The sequence below is a fragment of the Epinephelus fuscoguttatus genome, linkage group LG21 (assembly GCF_011397635.1).
Source record: "Epinephelus fuscoguttatus linkage group LG21, E.fuscoguttatus.final_Chr_v1".
In the NCBI taxonomy this organism is placed as follows: Eukaryota; Metazoa; Chordata; class Actinopteri; order Perciformes; family Serranidae; genus Epinephelus; species Epinephelus fuscoguttatus.
In genome coordinates this window covers 29,917,116-29,934,409 of record NC_064772.1, presented here as the reverse complement: position 1 = coordinate 29,934,409, position 17,294 = coordinate 29,917,116, and the positions used below count along the sequence as shown (strand labels likewise).

Here is a 17,294-nt window from a genome sequence, read left to right as displayed (position 1 = left end):
TCCTTCTCCCACCACGTTTCCCCCTGACACTGCGGGGCACCATTAAACTATAACAGCAACTGGCCACGTATCATGCCGATGTTAAAGGAAGCCTTTTTTCATTGGTTTCTGATGCTGCAAGTCACTGCCCAAGCGCTGGATTTCAACAACTTTGGAGTGAGACCGGGCTCCAAATACACACTCATGCACAAACAGGACCTACATGCATTAAATGAAGAGATGTCAGAGCGAGGGGGCTGTCTTGGACAGGCGGCCCAAGCAGGAGGCGGTGCGGTGCCTTGCTCAAGGGAACCTTGGCAGCGCCCAGGAGGTGAACTGGCACCTCTCCAGCTACCAGTCCACACTCCATGTTGTCTCAAGTCCCCATCTGGATGGGGACTTGAGACCTCCAGTTCCCAACCCAAGTCCCTAACAACTGAGCTACTGCCGCCCCAATAAACTGATCTATTCACTGTTAAGGTCTTTAACACCTCCACAAAGGGCGAAAAGTCATTTGTAAGTGAGGCTGCATAGACTTATTATTCATCACTGTGTCAAAAAATTACCATTCTGGACTCTTTATTTGGCCTCTAATATAATCTAGCAATGTTTCATGATCAAAAAGCTGATTCTCTCTCTTATAATACAACATTCAAACAAGGGAACCAGAAAAATGCTGCACACTATTCCACTGATTACAGTGAATTTGAAGTGGCTTCTCTGTTCAGAGGGAGGAATACTGGATAAAGAACATAGTGAATGTTCAAGGACTATTTTAAGGCCGATGTGCCAAGTGAATACAATTAACTACCTAGTAGGATAGAGTCTGGCTCTACTGGGAATCTGAAGACCAGGGCTTAACCATAGCTTTAAGGTTACATCTCTGTCTCTCCTTGTTCCCTGCTTCTGTTCTTGCCCTATACCTCTCCGTGGATGCCAACATTCCCCCTGGCTCTAACCCTTGTCCTAGACAGTGGTGAGAGACTGGTGTTGAGTTTCCCAGATCGTGTGAAGGAGCTGTCATGCCAACTTTACAGCACATTAATCATACAGGCAATGTGGCTAGAGATACTCTGTATCCTGTTCTGCTGAGTATTTATTATTAATAGAGACACAAATCTGAAGGATGAGACCACATTTGGTGTACGTGAAAAATTCAGAAGCTACTAAAGAGACAAGGACGTTAACTGAAGAGTAGAATATGGCAATTTTTCATTTTGGAAAGTGTTCATGAGAGCAGGAAACCATTAGATAAGCACAGTGACCGTGTTGTTCTCTACTTTGTACTTTCATATTATTTAATTTTAGCTCTACGATACTGATTTGACATTGCTAAAAAAAAAAAACTTAGCTCTGGTGTAAGTATATTTATCCTGTGACAAAGCCCTTTGCACATTGTACCAAGCTTTTGCAGAGGACTGCAACAGTTGTTTTGGTCAGGTGGTTTGTACAATTCTTTCACAAAGTTACACTCTACATGGTGCTGTTTGCTTTCACTCACCTATGGCAAATAGGAATGATTAACACAAATTCTTGTCATTTACAGCTGTATAATATTCATATTCTTTTGAGCGGTGGACCCTTACAGACTAAAGGAATATAAATTACTCACCGGGTAATCAATGAATGAACACATATTCTGACTCTGACAGCTTCACAGGGACAGAGACACCACTTGTTTTTTACTCATGCCGGTAAATCTGAATTAATAACGGTTTTCTCTGGTGCTCATAGTTTCAGTAAAATTAACTGAACCCAGCTAACAATGTGTAGCATCTCCATATTGACAAAAGTTTAAACATTTATACTTATATCCGCGATCTAAGCACCTAACTAATGTTAGCTCAAGTGGGTAATCGACAGTCCGGTTTTATACATCCGAAAGAACCTCTATAAAAATGAACTGCTTGGTAGCTGGGTGTCTAATTGAGGCAGGCATTTATTTGTCAAGATATGTTGCTACACCTGGCCAGTAAAAGAGACCGGGTGTTTAATTGGGAACAGGCTTTTAATTTATTTTTTGTACTTAACTAGTAAATAAGATGTCAAAGCACATAAAAAGGCCAGGGGAGGAGCCCCTAATTATTTATTTATATATATATATATATATATATATATATATATATATATATATATATATGTATATTAATGTTTGCTTATTAACTGGCCCATGGCTTCCCATCATTTTGCAAAAGTGGCCCCTGAGCAAACCATGCTGAGTATCCCTGCTTTAGGGTGTCAACCAAAATAACCCAGTAGTAAGTAGTATTGAAACTCCTCCACTCAGATGATACCTGCATTCGATCTTTTTTATACTGAAATCTAGAAAGTAATTACTGTTTTTATGATTTTGCCCACAGCCAACAAGTGTTCTTAGATTTGTTGCGACATGTGATTGGTCCACTATTGCAGCAACTTCAACCCATACAGTCTGTGATGTGGTGAAGTCGAGCACGGCATTTTTGATGGAGTTGGCAGGCCAGTGTTGTGCGATGTCACCAAAATGTTTTAAAGTGGCTATACTACACTCCTGTGACATCTTACAGATTTTTTTTTTCAACTCAATGGTTTCATTTACATGACGGATTTTAAAAGAAGTACAAAAAAAGGTATCAAATCAAATACTCTATTGGTATCGATTTCACTTTAAGGGTGTAAATGCTGGTACTAGTATCATCATTTTTTAAACGATAGCTAGCCCTATTACCAGTGGTGGAAGACTTGAGTCACATGACTTGACTTGAGTCGGACTGGAGTTGCAATTTGAGGACTTGAGACTTTTTTGACTAACTTAGATAAAAGACTCGACTTGACTTTGACTACGTATTCATGACTTGGGACTTGACTTGGACGTGAAACAGATGACACAGAGGGACTTTACTTTTTAGAAATCAAATATTTGTTGTGATTTGTTTTTGAAACATGATCTAGTGTCTCACTTATAAACACTGTGTACACACAAAACAAGGCTTGAAAAAGGTGTATACCATTTGTGATGTATAAAAACAGACTTGATGTAGAAAATACTGAGTGCTTTTGGCAAACACCATTTTTGGCTTTGGTCCATATGTATATTTTAAGTATGAATGCTATGCATTGTTTTTTAAATGAGACCCCTGATGATTTCTAGAGGAACAAGCAAAAACCTGGCAACTTATAAAGATGCTGCAGACCAACAGAGGCCAGCCAAGAGGCAGCTATCATGGAGAGGACTCATCCAAAAATAATAAAATTTGGATTCAAGCATTATGTTGTCAATGATGGCAGTAAGAAAAGAACAGTGGTGGGAAAGATCTGTAGCCCAAAAATCAGTGACACAACCACTACAACACATTCATCAGTCACTATAAGTCCCACAGAGAAAGGTACAGGAATGTGTCCTTTTAGCTAATTTATTAGTTTATTGGCTCATTTAATGACTTGACTTGTGATTTGGCACCTGCTTCAGATTTGAAGGTTGAGATTCGTGACCTGCACATGTGTAACTTACTCCCACATCTGCCTGTTACTTGTCCAACAAGCTGGCAGTATTTTGTTGCCATGTTTATTATCTGCCTAATGCCAAAAGAACAACACTTCACCCAGTGTTTCCATATAAAGAAAAGTCTTTTAATAGATAAGTCCCGTTTGCAAAAACACGTAGAAACATTGGAAGACACTGCATATGTACACTGTGTTCGCTACCTTGCAGCTACCTCCTCCATGAGACAAGTATGACATTTATCAAAAAGATCGCAAGAAAAAAAAAGCCATATTTATTTACCTTAGTGAAACAGAAAAGCCTTCAAAACTGTAGTTTTTTTTTTTAAATTATACACTTTTGCCTCTTACAATAAATACCAATCATCAAACATTTATTGAAATGAACACACACAAAGAGAAAAAGACAAATTCAAAACAGTGACACCATGTACAGTTGTGCGTGTCGACTCAAAAACTCGTCTGGGTAGGCTGAACTTCGACTGAACTACTCCCAGTAGTGCAATTTAGAAACTACAACAGTAGCTTCACAGAACTGAGACTCTGACATTGAATCAATTTGGTGCTTTTAATTTATTTGTGCAAAAATATTGATTGTGAAGACAACGTCTGATGTTTTCGGACTCAAAAGACAACATGAAAAGTGTATATTCATTTCAAAGGAAATGTGTCTTATCTGCAGTGAGATATTCTGCTTTTAGTTTGAAATGTTAATCAAAACTGTACAACATTAGCTTTGACATAAAATCACATAAATAATTTTTATGTTCGACAGGTGTTGCATGACTTAAAATGATAAAATTATTGTGTGCATTTAAAGAAGAATCAACACTGAACCTTTTAACAACAGACTGCCTTCTTTTCCTTCAATTTAAACAAACACTTCTACCTTGTCCAAGCAAACCTTCAATTGATAATTAATATAGTCGTTCAACTGGCGCAGACCATCTTTCTTAGGTCCATGTTCATCTTAGGTCCTGTTATTTAAGGGCAATTCTAGTGTGATCATTCATCTGTTACACAAGGAGGTCAAGGAGCACATGCTTGAACCACAGGTGGTGGCTGAGTGTTTGTTATCCTACATCCTGTGCCCCCTCATGTATGCCTTTATATGATTTATCAGTTACTAGTTTAGGTTGTTTTTTTTTTTTTAAATGATGTAATGAAAATATTTAAAGCTTTGGCCAATAGTTTTACATGTTTTGGTCCAGTAACTTCAAGTTGCATAATTTTTCCAAAGAATTCTGCATTTGCAAGAACTTTTTAACTGTCCAAGCATTGCATTGTATGCTATGCTCTTGGAATATCAAATTCACAACACAGATTTTGAGTAAACAAAGCTGTTTTGAAAAAGATCATATGAATTTGGTTGTGCCAAGCATTAAAAATGCTCAGTATTTGATATCAGAGTCCTTGAATGCAGGAATGAGGAGTGTTTTCTAAACAGACCCTGGTTGCAAAAGCATTTTCATGCAACATATATGTAACTGTGACCAAACATTATTTTTACTGCAACTGATTAAGTTTCAAGTCTTGGGAGTTGATTTTAACACAAGTCTAAAATGCATAGAAACTAGTAGATTTCATTCACACATCACTGGGGGCAGTAATGAAATAGGTAGGTGTTTTATAGTTAAAGCACTAAAACATGCAAAACTACCATCAAGGCAGATTATCCTTTAAGTTTTTATGACCACCTTGGAAGTGTGCTCTCATAATCAGCCATCTCCATTGATAAAACCAGCAGTAGGTCTAAATCATCTCTTGTGTACAACGTAAAAACAAAAAAGTCTCTTTTTACAACAAAATCTTTGTTCCTCCCACAAAAGCCAGGTGTACACAACACATAAAACAAAATGAAATGGTGTTTCTAGACATCATTTGTCTCATTGTCACTGAATTCAAAAGTGCTAGGAACCAACTACAAAATGTATTTCTTAAAAACAAAAATCATCTATCCATAAACTGGATTCAAAGTATTTACGTTTGATTGTCACAACACTAACACTAGAACCTGAGCCTTATTTATGACATCTTCATCAAACAGAAGAAGTCTTTTACATGTTGACATCCTGGGAATCCTTTTGTAATGCTGGTGCATGTGGCGCAATGCAAAGTACTTTAAAGCACACTGATTGCTTGAGTGTGTGTATGTGTTTGTGTCTGTGTCAGTGTGTGAAATTATCTGATGACGTTTTTGCACCAATCACTCTTATGGCATATAAATGTAGGGACTAGATTTGTGGTGCCCTGTGCTCATGACACATGGCATAATGTTCCTTGGACCAACCATCATGGACTGGTTTATGTCGTGAGCGCTCTCAGACCATGGTGGGGAGTCCATGGGCTCCTGCTTGATCGAATGGACCAGGCCGTGACCTTTGAACTCGTAAGTGCCGTGCTTGTTGTAGTCCGGGTGCATGTAGGCCTTGTGTGGGTCCTGTGGGTAGATGTGTGAGTCCATGAGGTTGACTGATTGGTTGCTGCATAGAGAGTCTGAGTGAGAGAGTCTCTGAGGACTAAACTGGCTGTTGTCATTGTTATTGCCCAAGTCTTTGTCACATTTTAACAGCCGTCCGGTTGTGTTCCCGCTGTTGTTGACTGCATAGTTCTGATAGTTGCCGTTGTTGTACGGTGGGCTGATTCCTGCTTTCCCTCGTTGACAGGGCGAGTACTGCGGATCATAATAATCTGCCTCTGATTTGAGATGGAGGCTTGAGCTCTGGTCATATACCCCGTTACCATAGCGACGTTCGATGGCCTCTGGGTCACGGCAAGCCCAGGGTCGCCCATAGGCATCGCAGCCATTCTCAGAGTCCGAGTCGTGCTCTACCTTGATTGGCATCTCGGACATCAGGTGGCCTTCATAGCACTCCCCATAGCCGTTCTCATTCTTCACCAGGTCCACGCAGTATGCATCTGGGTCTGTGGGAATCTGGACGTTTCCGTAGAGTTTAGAGACAAAAACCTCAGCTCCTCTGCTGCTCTGGCAGCTGGGGGAAAGGCGGTATGGCTTCCCGTACTGGCCGGCCTTGTTCATACGGTTAGAGGTGATGTAGCCAACACCCTGGCCCGTTCTGAGGGGGCCTGAGTTTGGCCGCAGAGGCCAACCACCGCCCAGGCCTGGGCTGACACCTTTATGGGAAGCCATGGTGGATTTGCAGAAGTTGAGGGGCTCCTCCTGGTTGTAGTAACCCTCAGGGCGGTACTTGAGGTTGTCTTTGGAGAGGGGGGTCCAGGGAGTGTGGTGACCCCGCTGGGTAGCGCCAGGAGTGGGACAGGACAGGAGGAGAGGGTCTGCAATGTCACCCATTCCCCCACTGAAGGAGTGCCTCCGGAGGTGCTCCCCTCGCTCACTGTGAGGGAGAGGGATGGCATGGAAAGTGGGGCAGGGAGGAGAGGAGGATCAAGAAGAGGAGAATGAGATCATTAGTCACAAAACAAAAAGTCAAATAAATCAGTGTAGATTATACAAAGTTTCTGTAGTCCTTGAGGACATTGAAGAAGAGGTGGTCTCTTGAAATTTCATTGGTCCGCCTAGATATCCATATGGGAATATCTACAAACAATGTTTTTTCTACTGATTGATGAATGACTCAAAGCCCAAATATCTTGGTTTGGTTCACTTTAGTTCATGAGGGAATCATTCCAAAAGTGACTCATCTTTTCCAAAATCTGTCTCATCTGAAAACTGAGAACAGAGTCAACATCCATAACCCAAAGATCCAAAGATCAATGATGGCCCACACTTCAAGATTACAGACAGAACAGTGCTGTTTATCTTCATTCACGCTTAGAGTATTCAGTGATCAAGACCCCAAAACATATTAGATTTCTAACTATAAAGTATATATGCTGATAAATATGAAAGTGGAGGCTGTCAATAAGACTAACATGAAACCACAGTGTACTTTGCACACTTACACATACAAATACAATATGGATTGAGTTAAATTTCACCGACGGAGTTCAATTCAGTGGCTTTCTATTACACGTGGGCATATTTCATCGTTGTTAGTGATGAGAAATCCATCACTGGTGTCAGCTAATTTTGGCCATTTTTCATGCTTTCATTATTTTAGAAGAAGGTCGATGTAGCAAATCCATATTCTTCAGAAATGTGACTGAACTTTTTGCTGAGCTCATCAAGATGATCTTATTTCTCATTATGAAAAAATTCCATTTCAACCTCCTGGTTAAAATGACAAATGTTGCTCAACACCCAAAATGCCCATTTGTGTAACATTTACTCCTATGTTACGCTAAATTTGCCAACAACATGTTATTTCGCATGCCTCATAGGTGTACAAGAAAATTACTGATGGATTGGAGTACATGGAGTCCGCGTTTAACAACAGCAAGACTATATGAAAACATCTTTTCACAAACTCTCACACAGCTCGCACAGTTTAATCCAAGTCTCATTTATCCAGTCCTATGATCAGTACTTCCCAAAAAACCCTACTATTTAAAACACTTCAACATAAAAATTCTGATGCACAGACAATTAGCAGGCTGGAACAAGTGTGTGCGTTTAAACTCTCCTTGTGCATTCCATTGAAATCCTGCCTCCAGGGTCATTCATTGGCCAGGAATTCTGCTGTCACTCTCCCACGCCTGTCACTTCCAAATTTTGTCAGTTTTTGGATTCCTTATTCATTGTGGAAGCATAGAGAAACACTTCACAAAGTCAAGGTAACATGTTGGTCAGTAACTGATGTATAAACGATCCTTTTGGGGTTGTAGTATTCCCTTAAAACATGTTTTTTTTACTTCTCTTGTTTCACCAGTTTTGCTTCTCTCTGCTTCCTCAAATGACTCATTAAACACTGACCCCACTGTGTTATGTGAGAAGATGCTTTTCATATTAGCTAACCTGAAGTAATTTTCCTTGTGCCATGTGTATATATTATATAAATATATATTCTCATACTGGAGACTCAGCCCTATAAGCTTCATGGCCTCCCAACCAGCCAACATGCTGTCCTCTTATAAGTAATTGGCATTTTTCTACAGGAACCTGGATGATGCTGAGAGGGAATGAACAGCAGAGGGGGTGGTAGGGCTCTGCTCCCTGACTACAGCTCAACACTTGGCCTCTCAGCCTCCCGAAGTTGTTAATGATGCATGAAGCACAGAGGGCCTTATCCAAGCTGAGGCATGTATTTGCTCCTAATTGGCCACAGGTAAGGCGTCCAGCACTTGTTTGGTTTGGTGTCAGAGTCCGCTGGGTGAGGACAGGGCTTATGTTTGTGTTGGTAACTGGGCCCCAGGGTAAATGCTTGGGTGTTCATGAAACTGTTGCTGGGTAATAAGCTGCTATCTCTGGGAAATAAACTAAAAAATGATTAAACAGATCAGGAGCGTTGATGCACATGCAGGTTTTCATCACTCTGACTCTGTTTTGAATATGTTTTTGCGTCACCCTGTCTCACCGAGCTTAGGCAAGGCAGTGACTAAGTATGTTTTTACATGATAACTCTTACAAATTACGAGGGGAACTCTGTGCTGACCGGTGACAATGTGCATCATAACTAAACTGATGATGTAGTGACTGTGGCCTTTCAAGGTTTAAAATTTTGACCTTTACTTCTAGCTCCCCCATCAGGCAAATCTGGCAATCTTTAGAGGATATAACAAGCTGCCAAAATGCATCAAACCTCAAGTTTGAACCAGTGGTGTCTGAGGCATCAAGTTTGTGTTAAAAAGCTTGACCTTTAATTACAGTATAGCACCCCAATTAAAACGAGTGGATACAGTGTGAACAGTGTGAATATACATCACCCCTCCAACTCCAACTTTAGTTAAAGTTGCAAGCATTTTGCTCATGTATGATGGTGTGATGATGGTCTCTTACCCATGCTCCAGTGCAGAGATAATCCCTCCACCTCCTCCCTTGGTCTTCCCTCGCATTAACATGTTCTTCATTTTCATCTCTGTGATGGAGGGCAGTAGGAGGGGGACACCTATGCAGAACAGAGCCAGCTGGGGAGGCATCGGAGCCCCGGAGGCTGACTTCTTTTTCTGACCGTGGAGGAACTTCAACCGACCCTGAAACTGCATAGTCTGTGGCAGAAGAGAAAAAGAATTTACAGGTTTGAACATATCCAATGGTTTATATGTATATATCCAGTGCTCTTTGAAAAGTCTGGCATGTTTTTTTCTCTGCATGTCTACACAGATTAATATAGAACAGAATTAGCAGTAATATTTTTTCATGTCCCTTGAAAGTTATAATATCACATTGCATGCATTAGTATTCAAACCGTACTAAGAGTCTACAGGTAGCAGTCCTTTGAGACTGCGGATGCACAGTGGTGCTTTGAGCTAAATGCTAACATCAGTATGCTAACAAACTTGCATGCCGCGTTCCAGTGAGGTCGTGTTTAACGTGTTCATGAAAAGAGACCATATGAACTCCCTGCCCCTCCATTGTGGTGTGTAGGATCTTGCAATTGTACATTTTCTGAGAGTCCTGAGTTCACAGGTTTGTCTTCAGGAATACCCATGTCGTAAATATAAACTCACAAGTTTCACCTGAACACAGCAACAGTTACAATGCTTACATGCTGATATTTAGCAGGTAATTTGAGGTAGATACCAGGTGCACTATCTTAGTTTAGCCTGTTAGCATGTTAACATTTGCTAATTAGCACTAAAAACAAAGGACAGTTGATGGTGTTGGGAATTTTATTAGTATTGAGGTTTTTTTTCTGTCTGGACCAGCAGGTGGCTAAGCAGCAGGTTCAATAAAGCTAATTAAATTTTATTCCTTTAATGGGGAAGGATGAATTTCTGGCCTTTTTACTGCTCGCAGAATGATTACTCTGCATTACTTCACAATTATTGTGTCGTTACTGCAATTACGTTGACTGGTCAGGAAAGCATCTCACCAGTATTTGCTCACTACTTGGCTACAAGTGCTTCCAGTATAAAACTGCCATCTAGAATTTCTGTTGTGCAGCCAACCTCGGTGCAACCAGAGCGGACTTGGTGACAGTAAACTCCAGTGACCCTGATGAAATGGTCCAAACCCATACTCTTATTGCTCTGTCATCAGGGCCTCTAGCTTTTCCACTGCTGTTCTCCAAACCACTCCAGTCACAGCCATGAGGGATGAACCAAGCTCCTATTCTGCCGCTGTGTCCAGGCACCCAATTACCTCATAATGCCTTGCAGTACAACTATAAATAACGGTACGCACTACAATTAAAAATAAAGTGTTGCTGTACCAAAGGGGTCGTAACACTTTTATAGGCCTGGGTCTTCTCCCAGAGAGTGGGCAACAATTACTCCATGTTTAATTTTCACTGCATATTCTCAAACACTTTTCTGTTTGCATAAACTTTAATGCATTTGAAACTTAAGTTACTGTGCAGTTCAGCCGGCAGTTTGGTTCAGACCACTCACCAAGAATCCAGAGGTGCTGTCCAAGAGGCATCGGACTCTGGCAATGAAACATCTGTTGAGAAAGCAGGAGAGCTCAGGAGAAATTCCCCCTGCTTCCGGAGAATGGAACAGGCTGCTCACTACAAAGTCCTCACCTGAAATGTAAGAAAGATGAATGAGCGGAAAAATGTATTTAATTTTTTGTGTGGCAAACCTACCATGTGCCTCAGTTATGCAAAATGGGTAAAAGAACATGTAGAGCAATCAATAAAACATAAAATATAGGTGCATTTCCTTGTGAGGATTTCTGGCAACGTGTCAGTCGCTATACTGATGACATAGTCTAGATGTGCCTCAAAAGTGACCACCAGAACTTCACAATCAAATTGTAATTAAAATATTCAATATGATGTCACCATATGCACATTTTAGCAGAACATTATGCCCATGGGAACTTTCATCCCCTCTCAGTAAGCTACCCACCAGTCCCTGCAGCTAGCTGGTGGTCCTGGTGTGTCGGCGTCCCCTGTGGAGGACACATGGCCCAGTGGAGCTGGCGTCTGAACTCCTGACGGTCGTCTATGTGGATGTAGTCGAACACATTCTGGTGCATCACGTCAGTCTGTGTGGAAAATTCAGTTGAGTTTAGTATGTTTGTCAAGGAAATCTGTAAGTTTGTATTGTCATGACTGTCAGAGACATTTCTAGTTTAAGACTTTTTTTGTTTTCAATATCATCTCCTGAAAGTCTTAGGGCCCTGAAACACCAAGCCAATGGTTGGCTGTCGGTGAGTGTCTGTCGCCTCAGTTTTGGCGGTAAGTCCTGCACAGTTAGAACTAGTTGGTCCTTGATGGCTTTTTTTCTGCCAAATCAGTGTGTTGAATAGGCGTGGGAGACAATGGTGCCTGTTGTTGAAAGAAATCACATTGATTGGCAGTTCAGCTCAGTGCACAAGAACAGGGAAGTAAGGAAAGCAAAAAACCTTCTAAAGCCAAGAGGGAGCGAGATCAAGACAAACTTGTTATATGAGGTAAGATCATGTTTGTAGCCATTGAGCTCATTAGCAGAAATGTTTCATAGTTGTGTTATTGTTTGCTGCAGCCCAGTAAATATGCTTTGTTCTTTTAACATCCGGTTTTGTTGTTAATATGCTAACTGGCTAACTAGTGTCTTGAATCCGTCCAGTTGGTCTTCTGGTTTCCCTTTTTTAATGACAAATACATGCTGGTGTGGGGAGTTATTTCCTCTCACGCAGGTGCAGAATGTGCGTGCTAGTTGGCTGTTGGTTGTAGTCTTTGCAGTGTGTTCAAGTGCGACTTTTTGGCACAGGCGACGTGAAGTGACGCATCAGTTGACCTTCGTTGCCACTGGTGTGTCTGTGCTTTTAAGGAACATGAGATTGCGTGTTCACAGCATTGTCCGCAGACTGACTTTGGACCGCTGTGTTTGCTGCCATCCTTGCAGCTGGTAGCTGCAGTTTTGAGGGGGGGGGATTCCTGTTGCTGCTCTGATACACTCAGTCTGCCTCAGGATTCCCAGGAAGCATGCTAACTTGCCCCATCACACACACAAGGAAAGTACTGTACTTACAGACTCATACCCGCACACTTGTATGTGCACATATTCACATGCAGGAGCATTTTACTCAGTACAGTAACAGTCTAAGGGCAGCTGTAGGGCCAGTGAGGGCAGCTGTGTTTGTCAAACATCGCGTGACACCAGCTCCCGAACAGCAGTCCAGCCCAGCTTGCCCTCCCCATCCACACACACACACACATACACAGAGTGAGTCGGGTTCCAGCCCACTCTCGTCATGCCTCTCTCTCTTTTCCAGCAATAGCTTTGCTTTCTGTCATTCCATGACAGATTCCTCACTAAAATGTTCAACCTTCTCCTCTTCCCTCACTCCCTCCTCCCTGTGCTCTCTCCATAATTTCCACACTGGTGGCACGCGAGGGTTTTTGATCGCCTGCCTCTGAAAACACAATCTGTTCCCACCGTCTTCGGCGGGCGCTTCGTCCTGTGGTTTGGTTCCCTACCGGCAGTCAGGCAGACAGACGGATCGAGTGACTATTGTTTATGTTTCTCGTAAAAAACGCAGAGAGGAAAAGAAGAGGGGAAAAAAATGGAGAATAAGTGATATTTTCGCTGACCTTCAAAGGCTAACTGCCCCAGTAACAAATGGGATCAAAGGCCAGTGGAGGTTTTCTGCTCTTCTCCGGGGCTTTCTTGTGGTGCTACTTAGTGAAGCCTTCTCCTTTCTTTTTTTCCTGTGGTATATTAGGGATAAGTGTCCTTCTGACTACAATTGTGGGCTCAAAATTATGTGACATGTTGTCAAGGCCTTAGAGGCAAACTATGTGACTTAAAAACAACCAATAGCTCCTTTGCAAGAACTGAACATGTGGGAAAAGCTAAGAAAATGTTTTGGTGACAGTCCCTGAATACAACATGATGATCTGTGAGTCAGAAAGATTTTCATCTTTTTATATACTACAAGAACAGACTGTTGACTGTCAACAACACATTCAGTCTATGAGGTTTCTTATATAGTATGTTTTCAAAGTCAGCTGCATTTTGATCCTTTGTTCTCAGCATTGACAACATTGAGCAGAGATTTGATTTACAGGGTTCCTACAGATCAAGGCACGTTACATTTAAGACTTTTTAATGCCACTCAGAGTGAAATTTATGACCAATTTTACAATAACCAAAATTGAAGAGAAAGAAAAACACAAACCAACATAAATAACTTAGGGTTGAGAGAATTTCGCCGAAATGAACAGAGCTGGTAAAAATACCTGACATTTGTTGGTGGGTTTTCTTGGCGATACTGTACTCAGCATGTGGGATTCCACCGCCTTAATTCCAGTCGTATTGAGTTTTAGAGCCTCTTTGCATACAATGTCTCACTATGACTTATATGTTCTGAATACTAAAATGACCCATTGTAGTTATATTGGCAATAATAGGTGAATTTGATTGTTTGTTGGTTCACTACTTTGGTACTGGATGGATAGACATGAATTTTCTACAGAAATGCATAGTCCTCCGAGGATTAATCTTGCAGACTGGCGATCCCCTGATTTTTCTTCTGGCACCATCATCAGCCCAAAATATCACTTTGTCCGGTACTTTGAGTAATGACCATACCAGACGCATGACATTCCCATCAGCCTCAGCTGCTCCTTGATTTTAACATTCTCCTGTTTGTTTACAAAGCCCTTAATGGTCTGGCCCCATCCTACACTGCAGCCCTCCTAACCCCTTATTCTACCCCCAGGTCCCTCAGGTCAGCTGACCAGGGGCTCCTGGCTGTCCCATGCTCCAGATTCAAGCTCAGAGATGATCATGTCTTTGCTGTGTCTGCCCCCAAACTGTAGAACAGCATCTCCCTCCCAATCAGATCTGTCCCCTTCTATTGACTCTTTTAAGTCCAGGCTCTAAACCTACTTTTATTCATTAGTGTTTGAGTCCCCATGATGTGGCTTTCTCTGGTGCGTGCTCGTGTGTGTTGTGTCTCTGAATGTTTGAGCTGTGTGCCTGACAGTTATGTTGCCTCTTGTGCGTGGGTTTTTAGCGTCTTATTCCTTTTGTACAGCACCATGGTCAGTGTGAGTTGTTTTTAAATGTGCTCTGTGAATAAATTTGAGTTGAGCTGCACCTTATATTTAGTGCTATTAGCAAATGTCTGCATGCTAACATGCTAAACTAAGTTGGTAAACATTGGAAACATTATATCTTTTTTATCCTCATCAAGTTAGCATCGTCCCTGGGAGTATTTTAGCATGCTGTCGTTAGCATTCAGCTCAGAGCCTGTGTGCAGTCGTAGCCAGGGACTCTTACGCATATCTAGATATACCAAACAGGCTTCTCTCTCTGTTTGCATATTCACATTTTATGCACCTTACAGTTTTTATTTCTTTTGTTTGTCACTACTGATTCCGATATCACCCTGCACACACGCACACGCACTCATGTGCATACAGACACACTCTGTGGCAGGATGTTTCAGACCGCTTTGGTTTTCATGTCGATTTCATGGCACTGGGTTACTGCCCCTGTCTGCTTGTAAGCCAAGTGGGAGCGCTGTAGCAGAAAAATTTCTACCCCAAAGTGTCAGTGTGCTGTGTGTATGCGGGTGTATGTGTGTGCATGTGTGTGTGTGTGTGTGTGTGTGTGTGTGTGTGTGTGTGTGTAAGCAGACATGAGGGCAAAGGAGGGATTTTAACAGTGAAAAGCACTTTATTCATGGTTTTGAAGGAGGGAGATGATTTCAGCATCGCAGGACAGGCATGCCCGTGTTGATATCATCCATAATTAATGACTGGCTGGGTATAACCGCCGGAGAGGAAGGAAGCTAAACCGTTGGTGACTTATCAGTGCCGGCACACACACAGACACAGACACACACACACACACACATCCACAGAGTGTATTTCAGGGTGAAACAGAGGTCTTCACCTTCCTGTGGCCTCTTAGCTGTGACTTAGTGGGTTCACTCTGCCCTCTAGATAGAGTTATCAAGCAGACTGAAAGAGAGTCTTTTACGCCGGCTCATTAGCCCAAGGATGAAAAGGAAAGAAAGTAGAAAGGGATGGATGAAAGAAAACAGATTGGCTGAGGGGGGAAAGGGGAAATGCTGAACTTGTTGAATAATAGCAGAGACCTCTGACACTTGTTGAGTGCAAACTCTGAGAAGAGCCATGTAAGAGGCTACCAGGGTGGATTTATCAGCTTATCAACAGGAGCTGCTCACCTCCAGCATGATGGAAATGGTAACATCTGTTTGTTTACACGTTTCTTTCATAATTGATCCAAGCTGTTAGATACAAAGTTCAACATTTTGGTAAATTGGCTTATTTGCTTTCTTGCTGAGCATTAGATGAGAAAATCTGTACCACTTTCACATCTCTTCTGTAAACAGGCTGTTCTCATCCACTGTTTGTACGCATACCTACAACAAGTAATGCAATATAATTCATATATAACCCACATAATCATGTGCCAGGAATTCATGTATAACCCATGTACTCGGGAAGGCTGTGAACACTTAATCAATCCACTGCAGGGGTTTTAAATGGAAGAATTATAAAGACCGAAAGTCTGTGTAAAGAGGAAGGTTTGGGTGAAGAATGGGTCAAACAACACAGGACGTTGCCCAGGGAGACCTGTGATTGGAACCACGTGAAACCAAGTGAACTTCCAGATATTTTAAGCTACGTTGTCACCGTGTTTCTTTTCTTGAAACCAACCCACATAAGTTTGGCAGGAGTCCATTGGAGGATTGACAGTTTGTCAGAAACATGATAAGTTGGGCCAGTGATGGGAAAGAGGGAGGAACAAACAACTCCTTTTTCCACAGAAATGTTGCATATTGTGGCTTGGAAGATGACACTGCCTACTAGTCTGGATGTAGTAGAGTATTACATACAGAAAACTATTATACAGCATGTTGCTTATAGTACTGTTGAGATGTTTAGCTCACCTGATGAAATCCCAGATAGTCCACTATGGTTGAAGAGGCATAAAAGACCATCCCATCACTGCTCACCACCAAGGCAAAGCCTGTAAGAGACTACACACACACACACACACAGAAATAAGCAATGACTCAGCGCAACTCATGCAGCAAATAAACTCAAGTGCAACAAATACATAATTGAGAAACACAAACAACTGTATTTAATCGGTGCCATCTTTGCAAAGCTAACTTTAGATGTCATGATTGGAGCGATACAGTCAAACGGTTTTATTTACAACCAAACTGTGGTTACAGTCATTACTGTACATTCAGTTTTTCTAAGCAAAACGCAGCCAGAATCAGACTCTAGCCAGACTTTTTATAGCACAACATTCAATTTATATCATTCTTTCCATAATTCTTCTCAGAACAGCAAATAACAGTAAAAATGGAACAAAAGATCGGATAATACTGGACACTGGAGAAGGAATGAAAGACAGATGGTTATGGAACTGAGTGGGCCAAATAAAACTTGCTGATTTGTAAAGCAAAATATTGCTTTTGAAAGACTCTTTAGAACATTCTCTGGTGGTATTTAGATTCATGGTATTTTTAAAGCAGTTTGCTTGAGGGTGACATACACGCCAATTAGCTCCCCTTTAAAATTATGTATTTCATAAGTTAGAAACTTTGATAATTGAGTCTGTTTGACTGGTTACACGCTGTGATTTGTGATACCAAACACGTTGATTAAAAGCAGAAAAACTCCAGACACAAACACAGTCTTGTTCCTGCTTTCCCTCTTTACACACACCCTTGTGCACACATGGGGGAATAATGTGTTTGGCCGGCACAGCTTACAGAAACAAGTGTTGATTAAAAAGAAAATTTAAATAAATACATAACTGGCTTCAGTCAGATGAGGAGGGATGGACAGATGGAGATGGAAGCAAGACTGTGAGAGAAAAAACGAAAACAAGGG

The 17,294-nt window shown here is 41.5% G+C and overlaps 1 protein-coding gene across 1 annotated transcript in view; it reads right to left on the bottom strand.

The window, feature by feature from the left end:
* Window positions 1-3,605: 3,605 nt before the first annotated feature.
* ahrra (aryl-hydrocarbon receptor repressor a) overlaps window positions 3,606-17,294 on the bottom strand; it is a 76,507-nt gene continuing 62,818 nt past the window's right edge. The window contains exons 5-9 of the mRNA XM_049565735.1: window positions 16,337-16,426; window positions 11,332-11,470; window positions 10,870-11,003; window positions 9,317-9,525; window positions 3,606-6,815 (exon numbers count right to left, since the gene is read on the bottom strand). Of these exons, the coding sequence (XP_049421692.1) occupies window positions 5,672-6,815; window positions 9,317-9,525; window positions 10,870-11,003; window positions 11,332-11,470; window positions 16,337-16,426 (1,716 nt within the window). The 3' untranslated portion in view covers window positions 3,606-5,671. The remainder of the gene's footprint in view (window positions 6,816-9,316; window positions 9,526-10,869; window positions 11,004-11,331; window positions 11,471-16,336; window positions 16,427-17,294) is intronic.